This window comes from Malaclemys terrapin, chromosome 3 (assembly GCF_027887155.1).
Source record: "Malaclemys terrapin pileata isolate rMalTer1 chromosome 3, rMalTer1.hap1, whole genome shotgun sequence".
In the NCBI taxonomy this organism is placed as follows: Eukaryota; Metazoa; Chordata; order Testudines; family Emydidae; genus Malaclemys; species Malaclemys terrapin.
The window spans coordinates 69154413-69174930 of NC_071507.1; the positions used below are offsets into that span (position 1 = coordinate 69154413).

The 20518-nt window shown below is 40.6% G+C and overlaps 1 protein-coding gene across 3 annotated transcripts in view; it reads left to right on the top strand.

Annotated features, from left to right (window-relative positions):
* The window catches only part of SMYD3 (SET and MYND domain containing 3), a 657806-nt gene that overhangs the window by 109724 nt on the left and 527564 nt on the right, over window positions 1-20518 (top strand). For all 3 annotated transcript variants that reach the window (XM_054023872.1, XM_054023870.1, XM_054023871.1), the window contains exon 2: window positions 15567-15630. Coding sequence is in view for 2 of the 3 variants with exons in the window: in XM_054023870.1 (XP_053879845.1) it covers window positions 15567-15630 (64 nt within the window). In the remaining variant the exon portion in view is untranslated. The remainder of the gene's footprint in view (window positions 1-15566; window positions 15631-20518) is intronic.

Consider the following 20518-nt stretch of genomic DNA (forward strand, 5'->3'; position numbering starts at 1 on the left):
TATATATCTTATAAACCTTTATAATAGTAATTTAAACACATTATTTAATTTATTAAGTATTTACTTATCTTCCCAAAAATGTTGTTATAAACAGAGGGGCCAAATTCTGCTCTCAGTCATATCACTGTAAATGCAGAGTAACTCCAGTGAAGGCAATAGAGTTGTTCCAGATTGGTGCTGGCATTAGTCAGAACAGAATTTGTCCCAGGCACCCCTAAATCTAAACATATTTTAAAAAGAAAAGCCTTTGATGTGTATATGTTGGGAAAAAATCCCATCATTTCTAATGAGTAGATGAGTTGGCCAGGCTTAGTGTAACAACTGTGATGAAATATTTAATCATAAAACACCTCACCCTGAAAGGGAAAGATGCTACATTATTTATACATCAGAATTTTTCCAGGTAGCTATTTCACTGACAAATCAATTTCATCTGTCAGACTGATCATTTGACTTTACTTCTAAATTGGTCCACTATTGTCTTTCTTTAGTATGCAGACACATTAGTGGGCATGGTTGGGAGAAGGCAGACACACCCACAAAGATTGTGTCACTCACTTAGGAAATAGTGAGAGCTTCAGCATGGTGTCTCTTTAAGGGCTTAATGCCTCTATTATCTCACATGGTATTTATGCAGCTTGGTCTCTCCCTGAATGGGATATTTACAATGATAACTTCTGTTGGTGGAGCTCTAGATCTTATTCTTCTGTGTATTAATGAGAAGACTACACGTGCCATTAAGGAAGTGGGCAGGAGGAATACACAAAACAAGATTATGTGGTTGTTTACATGGCCTACATCATGTTATTTCTGTTTTGATTCTTATCACTGTCTTTGTGTGTGTTTGTCCTAAATGTGGTGTCACTTCAGTTACAATATGCTGAGGCTTCTGTTTCAACTATATATGATTTCTTCCTTTGTCTCTAAAAATATTGTTAAGAAATAGCTATAGTTTGGCATTGGCCAGAGAGGCGTTCTGGAAATAGGTTTGGCATTAGGTTAGAAGGATGACATCATTGTGTAACATGCAGCAGGTACCAGGTGGCATGGTGGTGGAGTAGAGGAGGGCACACACACACACAAAACCCTCCTAGTACTGCCCCATTTCTCCTCAAGTTTATGTTGGAGAACTGTTGATGGAGCTCCAAATGGTTTGGGTCTAGCTCCAAGTCTGTGAGGTGAAGCATTCCTGGCAACTACTTTCCTCTGTTACCCAGCATCAATTTACTCATCCTAAATCCCTCAAAAGAAAAGTATAAACACAGCCCTAACTAGAGAAATTGGTACTCAGCCTTAGAAAGTCCATTCTTGGCCAGACTTTCCACTACTTTCTTAAAAGCAAATGCTGATGGTTTGTCAGTCATCCCATTTTGGCATTCAAGGTCCAGTATGCCCCCTCCATTGTTCTATAAACCTTTATAGAGATCTAGGTAGCCAACTGCCTAGACACAAAAGGTGATACCTAGCATGTGAGAGGTCATGGCTGACCAAGCAAGGCCTTTTGCCTTTAGTGCCCAAGTGACTTTCTCAGTGAGTTCCTTGGGAATAAGCAAAGCATCTGACAATCATGTACCATTCAAAACATGCAAACAATGTGTTCAAAACTCCCCTGTAAGAACAGTAGGTCGCTTTCCATAATGTCAAAAAACAAACAAACAAACAAAGCCCACAAACCAACTAAAGCCCAACAAGCTAGCTCTAAATTTAAAAAAAGAACTGTAAAGGGAGTTTAATCAATCTTGAGACAATCTGAGTGTATTCTGTAGATTTATTTTATGTTTGTGCCGATATGAGTCATGCAGATAATGAGTATCTTGAATGGGCCAATCTATTGCTTATTATAAGTGTAATCAAAATGCCTTTACAAATAACAAAATCCTCCAGAGGTCAGAATGCAATTTGGGTAGAAAGAAAAGACTTTGTGTAGACAAAAGATAAAAAGAATATAAAATAGACCTCTGCGAGGGATAGAGCACCGATGAAAAACTCATTCGTGTTTCTTTTTTCTCCTTTGATTCAACAAATGAACTGGGGAAATTATACTGTTGTCTTCTAGTAATCCTAGACTACCAGTTCTCTTTGCACTAAGCATACAGAAGGCTTGATTCTTTTACAAATGTCTAGTAAATTCAGGGTATACCATCTCAAAGCCTTTGAAAACCACATACTATATCCCATGGTTAAAGTTTTACCTTATCTTTACAATAAAAAAGGCTCATCCTAATCTGGTAATACACTTAACCATGAGTATCAATAGCAGAACCAATTAACTCCTCTCTTAGATGCAATAACTAATATTCATCAACCTTCTAAGATGCAGAGAAAGTAGACAAATGAATGGCTGAGAGTATATTTACATACAGAATCAGCAGAAGAAAGGCAAGCAATAGACATAACAAGTTTGATTTTATTAAAGCATTTGATACAGCGTCTCATAAAACCTCATTCTCAGATCAATTTAGATTGTTTGGATATTAACATTGTAATGTGAAATTAAACTGTCTGAAGGACTGTAAATTGTGGGGAGCTGTGTAGCACAGTATCATAGACATTTGTATTTGTGTCGAGACCATTCTTATTAAATATATTAGGATCTGATTTTTGCCTGGTTCTTGTGCAGGGATAGCGTTTGCAGGGCGGCGGGCACTGGGAGTTTTCCTTCCCCCGTTGTGCAGGCCATGCAAAGGCCAGGCCAAACTGCCGCTCCCTCCTAGGCTTTGCAGTGTGTGCATGACGCCCCAAAGATGGTGAGAGAGGATATTGGGCTTTGTTTTGTCTGGCCATGCTGGGAGTGGGAATAAGTGAGGCCTCTGTGTGCCCAGCCTGCTGTTTTCCCTGGGTGATGCAGAGGGCAGCCTTGTCACCACCAAGGCAAGGCTGTGCCTAAATAATACAGTCAATCCTTCCTGAGCAGGAAAGGGAAGAAATCAGCATATTGATGAAATATGCAGATGGCAGTCAGTTGGGAGAAGTTGTGAACAGTAACAAAACCAGAACCATAATACATATGACTATAGAGAGAATAAAAACCTAACACCTTGTTACCAGAGTGGCGAGCTGATGGGGATTTTTTTTGACAAAAGCATTTTTTGTGAGGAAAATGCTGATTTGTCAAAGCCTGCTCCATTTTCATGAAGCTTTTGTTGGAAAAGGTTTTCACATCCAGGGTGGGATTTCTGGTAGAGGAAGGAGGGAGAGTCAGGGGCAGGGACTTCAGAAGAGCCAGTAGCCTGGTGGTTAGGACATTCCCCTGGGATATGAGAGACTCCTGTTTGGGAGAGCAAGGACTTGAACCTGGGTCTACCACATCCTAGCTGAGTGCCATAACCATTGGGCTATAAAGTCTCTCTTGCACACCCTCTGAACATGTAATTATTTAGGAGTGTTTGAGAGAGAGAGACTGACTCTATAGCCCAGTGTTTAGGGCACTGATTCATAGCAGGGACTTGAACTTTGGACTCCTGAAGCCCAGGTGAGGGTCCTAACTACCAAGCTATAGGCTATTCGGAGGTAGGTAGGTAGGGGTGTGTGTGTGTGTGGGGGGGGGGTCCTCCTTTTTTTTTTTTTTTTTTTTTCAAAAAAAACTTCAAAAGGTCTTGGGATCATCCTGATGTTAAATGGGAAAACTGAGACACTATTTCCCACCCTACTCTAATATTGACAAGTTATAGGGAATTCAGAGAGGATAAACCAAAAATGTTTGGAGGTCTCGAGCGATTTGTTTATGATAAAAGTTTTTAAAAGGATTTTACTTTAGTTTGGCTAAGTAATGACTACAGTGAGACAAAAATCTATAGGTATTTGAAGGGTTTACACCTTATCTGTCTTAGAGTTTTCCATGGGGCATATTACCAAAGTATTTAAGTGCTTAGGGATGGAGAATTATTATTTATAAGTGTAAACAGGGATATAACTAGGAGTACTGGAATACATTTAAGAAAGGGAACATTCAGACTATCAAGAAAAAAATTCCAACACTAAGATCTATTAGGCCACATAGATTAGTCTTCCAAAGAAAGGGTTGGGGCATTTAAAACTTAACCAGACACTGGTAAATGTACAGTAGGGGACACTCCTGCACCAATAAGTTTAATTAGTCCACAAAAAGAACAGGAGTACTTGTGGCACCTTAGAGACTAACAAATTTGTTAGTCTCTAAGGTGCCACAAGTACTCCTGTTCTTTTTGTGGATACAGAGTAACACGGCTGCTACTCTGAAACCTTTAATTAGTCCATCGCCCTAATGTAGTTCTTAATCTACAAATTCTATAATTCTACATGTCATCCTGTTAGTGTAAAAGTCATGAGAAGACCGTTTTGAGTATCAAGCTGGCTCCCGGAACACTCTGGAGGACATCTTCCAAGGCCTAACCAAATCAGATCAGACCTGAGTACAGGAGGAACAAGCTGCTCCTGAGCCAGTGCAGCCAATTTGTGCTGGCACTTTTGTGTGTCATCAGTCATGTCTGCTGACTGTGAGCGAAGATTTTCTGCATTTCACTCCTGCTTCCCAACTGTGTTGGATGTGCAGAGAGATGATTGAACTGAATTCTATTTCTTGTGCATCACAGCAACAGAATTGTTTACCAAGTCCCAATAAGTTACATTTGTGCAAGCCGACTGAAGGCAAAGGGGTGAGCATAGATATAATTCAGGGAATAATCTGAAGACCAGAGGGATCCACAGGTGAAAATGAAGGCTTAATTTGGACTGGAGAACCTTCATTATTCTTGATGTGTAAAAAGGAAAGAATGCTGATTGACTTTCTGAGCCCAGGCTGAGTTTGCAGTTTGCAGAGGCGAAGGGGAGCGGGAAGTATTGTTTTACTTGTAAAATAAGCATATTTAATATGGAGTAATTGAGGCAATCAAGTTTGCTTGCTCAGTTTTGTACTGCTGCCTATCTGGACTCTAAAGGTTAAGTCATACCTGTTGCTTGGCAGTATGCAGGAGAGGCAGACAATCACTTTAGATAAGACCAGTGTCTATATTCCAAAGATAATATATGTCTGAATTCCTTTGAAGCCTCTTCTGCAACCACAGTCTAGCTGGCAACATCCAGGGAAGGAGGAAGACTCCTAGAGAGAAGCATAACCCAGTTCTGGCCAGACTAAGGACAGACAAAGAGACTTGGACGGGGAAGGCTTTGGAAATCTGGAACAAAGACCTTTGAATTGGATTAAAGGTCAGCCCCTATTCCACATGGAGGAGGAGTACTCTGGGAGATGCTGATTGGAAATTAGAGATAGGGCTTGTGGGTGTGTGGGGGCTCTTCCCACCCAGCTTGGTGTGGTCAGGGCTATTTAACTAAGCAAGGAGAAGCTAAAAGGTTAGGTAGGGTTTATGTGTATATGACTTTTCTGTTAGTTTAACCCCATTTCTCAAACAGTTGTATTCCTGTTCACTAATAAATAATGTTTTTTGTTTTGAAAGGGCTGAACTGTGTATTTGCCTACATTTTCTGGTTACAAAGTTCCCAAGAGAGAAGATGCTTGCAGGGAACCAAGTCAAATTGGCTCTGCTAAAGGCACCACAGTGAATAATGGGATGCTGAAGCCTGTGAACTCACTCTAAGAGTGGTAAATTCACTGTACTCCCTCTTAAATGAACTGGAGGCTCAGAGCCTATTCCCAGGAAAGGTGCACTCACAAGAGACTGTAGAGGGGTATAAGGCATAGCATGCTCTGTGATGGTAAATAAAGAGAATTTTAATCTAGAGTGGGTATTCTAGATTTTGGAAGGTTTATCAGGGACTTTCAAGTGCTGATTTTTCTTAGTTAGGGCTTCAGTGTACAATTTGTAAACTTAAATGTGTGTTGGACAGCCTTTTTGTAATTGTTCCATTAGCTGTCTCACTACTCTGATATCTGTTATCACAAGAACATCAGTACATCTTTGTCTATTATGTTTAGCCTAGCAGAGGGCAGATTGGGTTGGAAGGTAATTATAAGGAGCTGTTTTTCTCCTTGATTCGTGTCTAACCTCCTTTTCATGATCCTGTGGCTTACTCAAGCACATTGAAAAAAGAACAGAGTCATGGGTGTTAGAAGAACTATTCAGGACTTAAAAATATCTTGAGGTGAGAAGGGTCAGCACAAATGCGTCAGTACTGAAAAGGAGTTTGATCTGAGTGGGCGTTAGAGACTGAGTGAGCTAGAATGAGGAATGTGGGCAGAGTGTTTTTGTGACTGGAGACAAGAAAGGACCCTGTTATATCTGTTGAAAGAATGAAGCATGTGCTTTCCTTTCCCTGCTTTGGCCAACCTCCTACCATTTCCCCTCCCCTTTGAACCCTACTTGTGGGGATTAGCCCAGCTGGTAATGCAAAGACTGGGAATTGTCACTGCAGGAGCTCCAGAGGAAGTGGAAAATTTCCTGCATCCTCTCCACTTGCTACCATGTTGTTGCACAGAATCAAGTCACAATCTAGCCCTTACTGTATATTTGGGGATGTGTGTTGTCTTCGCACTGGCTTTGGTGGCATGATGAATTTAAAAAAATTGTTGCATTTTAACTAAGTATTCAGCTGCCTTTGACCATAACGGACCATAAATGTTAATGATTTATTATAGCATACTGTTAGTTGTAGGCATGTCGGTCCCAGGACATTAGAGAGACAAGGTGGTGAGGCAACATCTTTCTCTCCAACGAAGTTGGTACAATAAGAGACCAGCTTTGTGTGGCTCGAAAGCTTGTTTCTCTTTCCAACAGAAATTCGTCCAATAAAACACATCACCTCACGCACCTTGTCTGTCTAATAATTTATTATTGTAAGTTTTATTAATATTTAAGGACAGAAATGGGTTGGTAACACTATGAAAGACTGAAGTTTACCGATTGTTGCTGTTGCTTGTTCTCAGTTTGCATCAGGACTTTAAATTAAAAACAAAACAAAACCCAAGTAGGTTTTGCACAGTTCATGTATCAGACTGAAGTACCAATTTACAGCAGGGCTAAAAAAATGCTTGGAAAATTGGTGCAATGTGGCATGCAGTTGAAAGAGCAAGCCTAGATTCTGAAATGGAAAAACAGCGAGTAAAAAGATCCGGCATGGATTTAAAATGAGATCACACTTAAAAAAAAATAAAAAAAAGTAGCTCTGGTTTATAGAAGGGAAAAGTGTGAATAAGTTGAATAACAGGAAAAGCAACAATGTGTTAGATATAACTGCAGGCCTTGTTGTGGGTAGTGTTTATCTGACACCTGGTGTCATGCTGCCTGGAGTGGCTCATGACTGTGAGCCTCTACCTGAGGGTAGAATGTCAAAAGCAGGGCATATACCTCAAATTGGTAGTATTTGGTCAACCCAGTATTAAATATGAACTCCCAAAGTACAGCAATAGTCTTATAATTACTTCTGAGGGCATTCTGCACCAAAAAATTAAAAACTCTGTGCCAAAAATTAAAAATGTTGTGGACAATATTTTAAAATTCTGCAAAATTTTGCAGATTTTATATGTCAAATAAATATGGAGGATCCAGTATGGTATTGTGGAGCACAGGCCACTGGCTGCACAGAGGTGGGAGATCACTGTGTAGCTTCCGCCTCCCTCTCCCCCCAGGACACAAACTTATCAGTGAGGCTGCACCCAACCCTGACAAGGACCCGGCCTGCCCCAGAAACACCCCAGGGCCCTGCTCCTCTGTGGGGGCAGGCAGGCTCAGCAAGGCAGGATCCAAGTGTGGAGGGGATTAACGTGTGGGGATCCAGGTGCAGGTTGAGAAGGTTCTGTGTGGGCTAGTCTGGGTGTGGGGGGGATCTGGATGCACAGGGCTTGTTGCAGGGGTTCTGGGTGCAATGGTAATGGGACTGTGCGGGGTGTGTGTGTGTCCAGGTGAAGGTGGTTGGGGCTCAGCGGGGTGGGTCTGGGTGTAGGTGGCGATAGAGCTTGGCAGATGGGTCTGGGTGTGGGGGGCTCAGTCCTGGGTCCAGATGCTGGAGGAGTGGGGCTCAGTGGAGGGAGGATTCAGGTGCAGCTGGTTGGGGCTTGGTAGGGTGGGGATCCAGGTGTGGGTGGCTCGTTGGGGTGATCCAGGTGCAAGGGGAATGGAGCTCATTGGGGGGTGGGGTTTTGAGGGGGTGAGGCTTGGCAGGAGGATCTGGGTATGAGGGGTCTGGATGCATGGGGGTTGGGCAGATGGGGGAGCAGCTCCCTGTACAGGGATCCCTCCCCCTTCATCTGAGGAGCAATGGGTGCAGGAAGTGGGGTAGGGGGGTAATGGCCTACACTTTGCATAATTACAATAGGCCCTCAGAGTTATTTCATATTTCTAGTTTCAGATACAAGAGTGCTACAGTTTATACAAATAGGATGACCACACTCAGTAGATTATAAGCTTTGTAATGATACCTTACAAGAGACCTTTTGCATGAAGCATATTCCAGTTACATTATATTTAAACTCATTAGCATATTTTCATAAACTCATATAGAGTGCAAGGTCACAATAATTGCTTTTATTTAATGTTTTAAAATTGTTTCCTGACCCTTTCATATGTACTGGATAGTCACACTGTCAGAGCGTTCATTAGAAAGTCCTCCTCCTTCTTCGAGTCCCTGCTCATGTCCGTTCCATGCTAGGAGTGCCTTTTACTGGCACATACGTGCACGGCACCAGAGGGCGCCAGAGTCAGCCCAATGGATACCACTAAGGCAAAAATCTCTGGCAACAGTGCGCGTGGTGCGCACACACTTACTGTGCAATGGACATGAGCAACACATCTCGAAGAACAACAGTTACGAAAAGTTAGTAACCGTTTTTTCATCGTGCCCACGCTATAATCACAGCTGTTCAATAAATTGTTAGTTTGATTCTTTTTAATGGTGATTTTTGTACATTGTGATAGTGAGGGAGGGACACTGGCAGGAGCCAGACAGTGCAGGCAAGCACGGGGTAAGTTTCTTTGCACAAGCTGTATCAATACACTTCAGTGCTGACTGACAATTCTCTCTTAGTGTACTGTTCATTTTTGTAAGTACGGGCTATTTTAAAATCCTGATTTAGCCTTCATCTCTCTGATAAGGGGACTAGAGGCTCATCAGAAGTGCTGAAAAATTGCCAGCAACAGCTGCAGTCCTCTCATTCTTCTCAGCACGACGACGCCTCCCTGCTAGCAGCTCCTAGGACACACATCTCTCTCTCCCTCCCCCGCCCCCAAATAAATAAATAAAATTTGTAGCAGGCAGGGCAATGGGCTCACTCCCCACCTTTGCTAGCTAGCCATGGAGATAAGCACATGCTTTACTGCCCCTAAGGGGAGTTGCTGCTAGCTCCAGCATACTCTCAAGAGCTGCTTTACCAAGATACTCTGCATCTAGGTGCTTCTGCGAGGTTGCACTGCCCCCTACTCTCCTGCATTTGTACGGAACAACCAAGACCTGACTGTACTGAATGCTTTTATTAATAGTCCATTCTCTTGGAGAAAGGACATTCTAATGCAATTCTCTTTTCCATCTTTTGGATGCGTCTAGAATATTTCATTTCAGTACTTTGAGGAGGGATAGCTCAGTGGTTTGAGCATTGGCCTGATAAATCCACGGTTATGAGTTCAATCCTTGAGGGGGCCATTTAGGGATCTGGAGCAAAAATCTGTCTGGGGATTGGCCCTGCTTTAAGCAGGGGGTTGGACTAGATGACCTCCTGAGGTCCCTTCCAACTCTGGTATTCTATGATTTTAAATACTTCCAGAAACCTGGGGCTATGTATTTTGTTTAAATACAAACCCTTCCAGTAATATTTCTGAAATTACTATACACCTCTACCCCGATATAACACTGTCCTCAGGAGCCAAAAAATCTTACCGTGTTATAGGTGAAATCATGTTATATCGAACTTGCTTTGATCAACTGGAGTGCACAGCCCCACCCCCCCCAGAGCGCTGCTTTACTGCGTTATATCCGAATTCGTGTTGTATCAAGTCACGTTATATTGGGGTAGAGGTGTGTTTCCTTTCCTTGTTCTTTGGATTGAGAAAATAGGAAACCCTTTGAGTGATGATAGAAAATATTATTTCTGAATAAATTGAGCCAAATCCTACACACACTACAAATGAGTTGACACCAGTGAGACTAGTCATATGTGTAAGGGGAGCAGTATTTGACCCAGTGAGTGTAACTGTTTCTGCTGATATCAAAACTAACAAAAGTTTATTTGATAACAATTTTATAAATATTTAACAGCTTCTATAAAGTTAATATATAGCTGATACTGATGGTTAGAAGCTTTGCAAATTGTCATCACTTTGTGTTTTTAAATACCTCAAAATACATAAATCCTGTAAGAAGTCTTATTCCTGAACTCTTCAATTTCAGATTAAGTACTTTAAATCATACTGTTTACTTTTGTAAAATTCCATGTCAGAATATTAATTGATGCCATAAATCCTACAGATGGAGGTTTGGGAGGGAGTTGGGAGAGAAATAAAATGCAGCAGTTTTGTCAGTTCATGCAACTGCACCAAACATCCTATATCTGCTCATCATTTGGGGGATGAGAGTGGGGAGGAAGATGATGAATGCATATTTCATTCATTATACAGTACCAGTAGGGAATCAGATTCTTCAAATACTTTGGTTGCTAGTGTCAGATGTTGGAAATAAACTTGAAGTAATGTTCTGTATCTTTGTTACCACTTCATTGTTAAATGTTGGTTAAAAAAGGGATCCAATCCTGCCAGATGCTGAACACTGTTGTCTCCCATTGGTTTCAGTGGGAGTTGAAGGAGCTTAGCCCCTTGCTGTCAGGTCCAAGCTATGTGCGTTTTTCAGATGGCAGAATAAAATATTTGTTGTACTTAACTTCAGTTATTTCAGCAAGTCTTTGCATCTTTTAGGAAGAAAATTAAAATACTGAAAGAAGATATTGCAACAGTATGTCAAGGTCATACATTACAGTGCTGTGAGTTAAATAGTACAGATGCAAGACCTAAAATATGGATCTGTATTAGAAAGTTCTTAAATTGCTAAGGGATACATTCATATAAATCATGGCTCTTGAAGGTCATATTTGCAATGGATAATGGATTTGAGTATTACTTTTTGGTACTTTAAGATCTTGTTTCTTAACTTCAGCTATTATAACTATAGATATGTTGCCTAATGTAAATACTAGTTCATCATCATTCTGGTAGGGTGAAATTTACCCTAGCACAGAAGGTCTGCACAAAAACTTCTTTTGCTCAACCCTTCTGCACCTGGCTGAATTAGGGGTTAACTTTCAAATGATGCACAGAGATTTTAGTTAAGTAGCGCCTGGTAGAACTTGCATGGATAGAATTAAATGGGAGTGCTTACAAAATGTTTGCCTGATCACACTGTGTCAAACAATATTATTTAAATGACTAAAGAGAGAAGTTCAATAGAGGCTCTTACCTATTGATGTAGAACACTTTGTATACAGAGTTCCTCATTTCCATAATCCAAAATAAGGAAGACCTAAAGGCCCTGTGGTCTGCTTCTATTCCTGCAAAACTATGTAATGATGCAACTATGCAGAACAACTTGTGGAAACTCCAGAAAGTGACAATCTCAAGAATTATATATGATAATATAGAAAATGATGTTCGTAGATCTCTACTTTTCTATATCATTCCATGTTACCATACACATTTTCAAGAGATAGTGTTGAGCATGATGAATCTGTTGTGTATGGCTGACTTCCACGATAACATGTTGATGACCCAGGAAATAGAATTTTTTGTAGTGTGTGCTGCCTGTGATTTGAAAGATCTGGAGAAAATGTCTCATTAATGTACATAATTAAAATAAATATGGAGGTTTTTCCCCATTTTTAGAAAGAAAGGGTAGATTTCCTGAAGATTATCCTGTATCCCTGACAGAACATGTTGATCAGTATTACAAAATGTATGTCTCAGAACTAGTCCAGATTGATATAATTTGGGGCGTGTGTGTGTGTGCATCCATTAATTGTCGCCACGTGGACTATTTCTGACATTCAGATATCTGAGCAGCTCCAAAGAGCAATCATTTTGTCCTTTTCTTTTCATACTAAATAAACCTACCATAAAAATGTTTAATTCTTTCCCCCTATATTATACTGATCTGAGGTCCAAATCCAGAATGAGAAATATTCAGTTCTTCACCAATGGCTTTGTTAGAGTTCTTATATTTCTGGGCCCTAGAAATGAGAGCTTTATACAATTGGAGAGGGGAGATTTCCAGCACTTGATTCTAGCTTTGGATTGTCCCCAGACATTGGATTCTAAAATCAAACACTATTTTGCATGGGAAAGATTTTTAGGTACTATTTAGAAGATTTTAAAAATTATTAGTTTTTTTACTCTCCAAGCCCTTTCTAGTTGAACTCACGATACCAAGGCCCTTACTTTTTTAGATAGGGTGAAAGACAGTAGCAATAACAAGATTTTAATCTCAGACATTTCTAAAATACTTTCTTTCTGTTAGTTGTATGGTATTCAGCACACCACACAACATATTCTGTAAGGTATCATGAGTTCAACTATAAAGGGGTTGGAGAATAAGAAAGTTAATGCACAAAGATTGGCACTCGTTTGGAATGATCCATCTGATTCATTCGTGGCATTACAACTTGTGACCAATGCAGTTATTTGACCTGATGTAGATAAAATTTTTAAGCTGCTTCACACCATCATATGTACTTTTATGCACTGTATATTGAAATCATTGGCTTCGCACTATTTAAATAATAATGGAAACCCAAATTCATACATTTATACCACAGTTCACCATCATGAATTCTCTCTAAATATTTCTGCATATTACATAACTTAACTTGTATTTCTTTATTTCCACATAAGTACATGGCTATATTTTAATTTCTCTTATATTTAGTGTATGTTTGACATTACCTATTTTCTCCCCATCACTTATAAGAATCTTAAAAAAGGCAAAGTTAAATCAGCGATGAGTTTAAATATGCCGATACTGGTGCATTTTAGTGCACATTGATACAATAACTTTGTACAGAATTTACACCAGTGAGAATTCCACATGTGAAACAAAGGACTTAGTCTGTGTTCAAGAGGGATCTATTTTATTTGGCATTCTGTATTTATTATGTTGTTTTGGATTGCTACAGATTCTTAGCCATAAATTAAATTAATGGAATCAATGGACCAAATTCATTGCTCAGAAGTTATTATTGGTTAAGGTTTGTGACCAAGTTGGTGCAATCTCACTTTATTTGGACATATGACTCTTTGAGGCATTTGCTGTGAATTTAGAGTGAGCACAGGGACTAAAAGTTGGAGGTAACTGACTGTATATTGATTTTAAATAAAGGAAAGAAGAATGGTTCTGTGGTCTAAGCAGGGCTGGCTCTAGCATTTCTGCTGCCCCAAGCAACAACAACAAAAAAAAGCCTCAATCGCGACTGGCGGTGGCAATTGGGGAAAGAAAAAAAAAAAAAAAAAAGCCGCGATCGGCGGTGGCAGTTCGGCGGCAGGTCGTTCGGTCCTAGAGGGAGTGAGGGACCTGCCACCCCCGAATTGCCGCACGTGCCGCCCCTCTCCCTTGGCCGCCCCAAGCACCTGCTTGTTAAGCTGATGCCTGGAGCCGGCCCTGGGTCTAAGTACCAGATTGGATATCAGAAGACCTACTGTGAAATTCTGACCCTATTGAGGTCAATGACAAAATTCTTTGAGTTCAGAGGGTCCAGCATGTCTAGTTTCTATTGACAGCTGTGCTATTGATTTAAGGTCTGAGCTGGCAAAGTGATCCACATGGCAGACACTTATGCCACCATAAAATCCCTTTAAAAACAATAGGATTCTTACAGGGTCTGAGCCTTAAGGTATAAATATGAGCAAATCACTTTACTCTTTCCCTCTGCCTTCCTTTTGTCATCTGTAAAATTGGGACAGTTACCTGCCTCACCTGTCTTGCAAAGGTTATTTAGGGTGTGACTACACTGCAAGCAAAGGGGGATTGCAGCACGAGTAGGTATACTCATGCTAGCTTTAATATAGCTAACCTGGATAACAATAGCACTGTAGGTGTGGCAGTACAGGCTGCAGCACAGGCTAGCTATCCAGAGTACAAGCCCTACAGGGAGTCTGGAGTACTCTGATTGCTAGCCTGTGCTGAAGCCCGTGCCACCACCTCTATATTGCCATTGTTACCGGTGCAAGGTAGATTAAAGCTAGTGCGGTATGCCTACCAATGCTATGATCACCCTTAACTTGCAGTGTAGACATACTGTACTCTTGATGTTTGTAATCCATTTTCAGCTCTTCAAATGGAAGGCACTATAGGAATGCAAAAATGTATTAATATAATAATTAATGTTGTGTATAGTGGTTGTCAAACCTAAACATCTGTCAGACTGGCTATGTGTCTTTATGCATAAGTCTGTCGTTTATTAGTGTAAGAAATGTGTCCAGCTGTCTATTAGTAGGAGTATTTTCACAATGTAGGAAGGACAATCATACAGTCTGACTAGCTAGTATGTCCTTAATTTAGTCTCTTCTCTCTTGAGTCTTCTGTTTATAAGAGCAAGCACCATATTCTCAGTGTCAATATAAGCTGGGAAAGCATATGATTAACTTTGTTTTTAAATATAAAGTTAAAACCTCTGGGCTTTTTGCTGGTGCTGTGACAGCTAAGAAATTGGCAAGAATGATACTGCAATGCATATCCTAATGCCAGTGCAGCAGAGAGCAGAATTTGATTTATGACATGTAAATTTGATTAATTTTCTGCATAATTTCATGCTAAATATTTCCTCACCATCTAATAATTTACAAAACTTTTATTAGTAAATTATATTTTCTCCTCAAGTCAAGTTCTCAGCTTGTCATATGATTTAAATTAAGCCAGCAGTAGGGAATCTCACTCAAGCCAGGAGGCACTTTGTAGAATCATAATTAAAATGTTCATACGTATCTCTGGTTCAAACTTCTTATCTTTCCCCTTGCGCCCCCAATAGTCTTTTTCAGATGGAGTTTTTGCTTTAGTCACATTGTTTACCAATCACAGGCAATCTTTTTTTTTTTGAAGGCATAAATTTCCACTAGCAGGTCAACTTCACATTGCAAATAACTCAGTGTCACAACTGCAGATTCACAGCAAGAATCTTGTTTAAGACAGGTAATGAACAGGTAATGGGGACCTGAATTCTGCCTCGCAACATATTATCACGTTGCTGGGCTCCAAAGACGACAACATCCAGCTGTGCTGCACCATAGTCTGAGATTCTATTGCATTAACCACAAAACCTAATTCCTTGACAGTATGGTAGCAAAGCAAGAAAAACAAATGGTTCCTGTTTTATTATCTCAGGAATAGGGAGACTCCTCTTTAGTCTAGACTCCGATAATCTTACTGTTAACACACAAGCAGCCCCATTGACTCTAGTAAATAAACTATTCATAGGGTAAGGTACTGTTCAGTATGAGTAAGGAAATTAGAGTCTCTAGCCCTTGGGTTCTTGCCTTGACTTTGTATGTAAAAATAAATAAATGCATGTGTGTCAAGCAATTTGTTCTTTTTGTGGCTCCTTTTTGCTTCAGATATTTGGAAATATTTTTATTTTTCCTACATAACTCACACAGGATGTTTTTTTACAGGAATGAACGGCTGCTTAGATGCTCTCAGTGCAAAATTGCCAGATACTGTGATACACGTTGTCAGGTAATCATTTTTAAAAATAATGACAAGCTACTAAAGAAAAAAAATAACGCTTTAGCTGTGGGGTTTCCACCACGTTGTGTTGCCATTACCCATTAATGGTCCCTGGACATCTATGGAATCCATTAAGTCAACAAGTCACTAACAATGAGAAAAAAAAAATAAATCACCCTCTCATTGCAGCTTTTGCTTAATGCTTATTAATTTACCTAACTAATATAACTAATGCAGACAATGTTGATATATAACTTTCTCACAGCCTGCCTCTTCCTCTCATTTACTTAGGTTAAGACTTTAAAAACGGGATGCCCAAAGCTAGTTATTTAAATAAGAGGCCTGACTTTTGAATACCCACAGCTGTCATTGACTTTAAGACTCTTGAATTTGAATGCCATTTTCTTTCATGCAGGGTTTTGTGTGTGTGTGTGTGTGTGTGTGTGGTTTTTTTTTAATTATTATTATTTTTTTAAATGATGGATATAGATCTAAGGCTTCCTTCCTTACCTGGCTTTATCCTCCCCACCCCTTTTATAGTCAATAAAATAAACTAACAAACAAAATGAAGTTGAAATTGGTGGTTAGGATTTACCTGGTCAGAAAAACCTGCTTGTTGTGTTTTCTGGCATACATGCAGAGAAAAACATAAAATACTCTTACTGGTTGTAAAGTAGCACTACTTTATTTGTTAGAATACAGAAGGATAACATACAAGAACCCCAAAACAGAGAGAGAAAGCCAGCTGTTCCCTAAAACAGAGAGGCGCAACTTACCCCAACTTACTTTTGGCAGGCTGTCTGCAGGACAATTGACTCTGATTGCCCACTTCCCTACAGAACAGCCTGCCTGTAAGCAGGACAAGGAAAACCACAGAGAATTGAAAGTGATAGATTACAGTTTTAACATGGTTTTCAATACCCCACACTGCTCCTGTGTTTTTACAGGTTAGGGTGTTTTTTTGTTTGTTTGTTATACCAATTCCAAGATAAATGCCAAGAAAAAAGTGGGTTTCAAGAATATTGCCTAATATGTATTGGAATGGTGTATGTCCTAGATCTTTGAGAACTGTTTACAGTGTTGAGGGTCCTACATTCTTTTGATAGGTGACAGACTTCAAAGGCCTGATTCTCCATGGCCTTTCACCTTGAATTGTTATTTACACTTATGTGTTGAAAGTAGGGTGACCAGATCACACAGGTGAAACATCGGGATGTGGGGGGGGAGGAAAAAAAAAAAAGGAAAAAAAAGGCCGCCGGAGCTCCTCGCCCCGCTCCCCCCACACTAGCATGCCTCCACTCCGTCTGCACCTCCCCTTTCCCTCCAGCGCTTGCGCCACCATACAGCTGATCAGTGCAAGCCTGGGAGGGAGGGGGGAGGAGGAGGAATGCGGCGTGCTTGGGGAAGAGGCGGGACCAGGGCGGGAATTTGGAGAGGGATCCAATGGGGCAGTGAGGGGGTGGGGCTGGGGGTGTGGGGCCAGGGCAGGGATTTAGGGAGGGATCCAATGGGGGAAGGAGGGGGTGGAGTTGGGGCGGGGGTGCCGCGAGCCCCCTCCGGGCTCCGCTCCGCCTGTGAGCGGAGGCAAAATATCGGGACAATTCGCGTCCCGACCGAAGGTAGGTCGGGATGTGGGACAAATAAGCAAATATCGGGACAGTCCCGATAAAATTGGGACGTCTGGTCACCCTAGTTGAAAGTCAGCACAAAATTCCCTGAAATCAGGTAGTGTTTGCACAGTGTAAAAGACTACACAAGATGCAAGGTGGTGGAGAAAAGGCCCATGCTATTTTGGCATTATGGGTCTGTCTGGGGTGTACAAACCCTGTGCTGTCTCAGCTGCTAAAGGGTTAATAGGGAGACTGCCTGCTCAGCTGGGCTTGATTGGGGGCTCACAAAAACTGCAGAGATTAAAGGATTGCAGAGCAGAAGGGTGGGTGGCTGCTAGAGAAGCTGAGGAGCCACTGAGATCAGGAGACTTCAGCAATGGTTCTGATGAGAAGCTGCCCAGGCGACTGGGGACAGGACCACAGGGTAACCCTGAGGAACAGCTTGCAAGACAGGCACTGTAGGAAGTAGGCCAGGAAAAAAGTAAGTAGTTTGTGAGAGCTTGTTACCAACCATTTTGTACAGTGTCCCTGACCTGGAACCCAAGATAGTCGGTGGACCTGGTTCCCACCAAGCTCAGCAAGGGGGGTTTATTAAGGCCTTGAACAAGTGAGCCATACCTGAAGGGCCCAAGGACTGTGTGTCCCTCATCTAGGGCCACTGGCCTCTAGAAGTATTGGACTCTTTAACACCCCAATTGGGGAAAGGACAACCAGAGACCTGGCCAAAGGGCATAGCAAGAAATCAACAAGCAGGCTAGCCGGTGAGGGGGTGCCAAAGATCGTAAAGACCACCAAATGAGTCAAATTATAAACTCTTGAACATCACACTTAAATTGTGTTTTTTTAACTTTGTTGATTTTTTGAAGAAAAAAAATAGAAAAAAGTATGAACTGTTATATATAACCTACTGAAAGAAGGTCTTTGAGGGACTCTGTTCAAATTTGCCTAGCAGATTATTTCACAAGTCTGAAAGCTTCATTTTTTAACTGGTCTCAGTGACCTTCAAAACATCTTTTCTTGATCAGATATTTGATATGTTTTTATGAATAAGCTATTTTTATAACTTGACCACTTTCCTTTGCAACTCATAAAAAAATTCTATGATGGGATTAGAATATATGGAGGGGAAAGATAGGTAGGTATGTCACTTTGATTCATTATGCAGCAAATGCTTGTGCAACATATATTAGGTGTTTACTCTAGCATCAATAATAATGCTACAGTTATATTTACTGTGGCAGATAATGGGAAAATATCTGAAAAAATGAAAACGATCACTGGTAGAATGTAAAAGATTGGAGCCTTTTTCTTGTGAAGCTAGTATGTCAAGAATCTCACCCTGCCATTAAAATCCATGGCAAAATAAACATTGACTTCAGTGAGGAAGGATCATGTCCATATTGAGTAACATGCATTTAAATTGCTCAGTTTATTTTGGCTTGGAAGTATAGTATTTAATATTGTACTTAACGTTATTTGACAATCATGGGAATCTGGAAGAAGACGTTACCTTTAGCTAACCTAGAGTGGAAAACTGTCCCCACAAATGCCAGTTTATTAAGACACTTGGGCAGTTATGGATCTTCATTCCACTTGGGGTGGGTGGTCTAGATAAACAGACGCACAATTAGACCAAGCAGGAATGTCTTGTTAGCCTTTTTGTGGCTGTTCTGAAGGGCACAGTGTTCCCTGTGATAATCCTACTTAAAATGGCTACAAAACAGAGAGTAGTACAGTTGTTTAAGCAATGCTTCCATCAGCCAAACTGAAGGCAGCAGGCTTTACTTTACCTCTGCTGGATTTCATATGCTTCATTAATATGTGCACTTCTAATTGAACTAATTGCTGAGCAAAATAAACAACTGGGAATTGAAGCAACTGCAGTTCGCACATTTAAAAAAAAATCCCCCTATATTAGCAGAGAAGGACTTTATTTTATGTTGATAATTACAGACCTCTGTAGAAATGTGACTCATGTGCTTGGGTTTACATTTTATGCTTAGTTGCAGCATGATTTGATTAATTTTTGATGGGTAGAAAATTAATCCCACATTAGTAAGCACTTAACAGTGTGGTTGAGGATGTCTCAGTTTCTGGACTTCTGTCTAATGCAGTAAATAAGGTGAGAGCTGTTTCAGTTTAAAAACGAGTTTCATGCACTCTCTCTAAAATTGACAAAACGATCAGATCGGCTTGAAAATTGATTGGCCAACTGAGTTTGTTGTTGTGGGGGAAACTTGAGAACAGCTCATTTTAGGCTATTGTATCACAGGAACCCTTTGTTGAAATACTTCCAATTTCCCCCACAACAAACAACTCAGTTGGCCAATCAGTTTTCAAGCCGATCTGATCGTTTTTGTCAATTTTAGAGAGAGTGCATGAAACTTGATTTTAAATTGAAACACCTCTCACCTTATTTACTGCATTAGACAGAACAATCCAAATGGAAATGTCTAAAATTTTTTTGACTCTTCAGGACAAAAAAAATAAAATAAAGCAGGAGCAGCATATAATTCAGTTTAGTGGACTCCCATAACTGATATAAAGTATCAGAATCCAAATTTAAGTGGGAAAATATTTCTAGATTTATTTATTTATTTGAAACTCCACTATGAATTGTTAGGCTCTGGGTAGCTAACTTGGCAGGACTCAGCTGGGAGCCCTAAGAAGAGCAGCAGTGCAAGATCCAGAATTTGTGGTTTGTGGGAAATTCCACAATATTTAAATTTCTTTTGATTCTGAATGGGAATGAAACGTCAAATTTCAAAATTTGCTACAAAACAAATTTTATTTAAAAAAAAATTGGTTTGGATCATTCAAAGCGTTTCGTTTCCATTTCAATTTTATTTTTTTAATACAAAATGCATTTAAAAAAAAATCAAATTATCAAAACAAAACATTTCCACGTTATCTGAAGAAATTTCATCAAAATTGACATTTTTTCAGTGGAAGGTTCAGTTCTGACAAAACGGCATTTTCCGATGGAAAATTTTTCTGTTGCAAAACTTTTGACCAGCTTAGTCCTAACCTTTTTATTTTATTATAATGGAATTCCCTAGCCCTTTACTCTACAGAGTAGGGGTGGGCAAACTTTTTGGCCCGAGGGCCACATCTGGGTGGGGAAATTGCATGCAGGGCCATGAATGTAGGGCTGGGGTGCAGGAGGGAGTGTGGGGTGTGGGAGGGGGTGCGGTGTGCAGGATGGGGCTCAGGGCAAGGGGCTGGGGCAGAGGAGAGGTGGGGAGTGCAGGAGGGGGCTCAGGACAGGGGTGCAGGGAGGGGTGGAG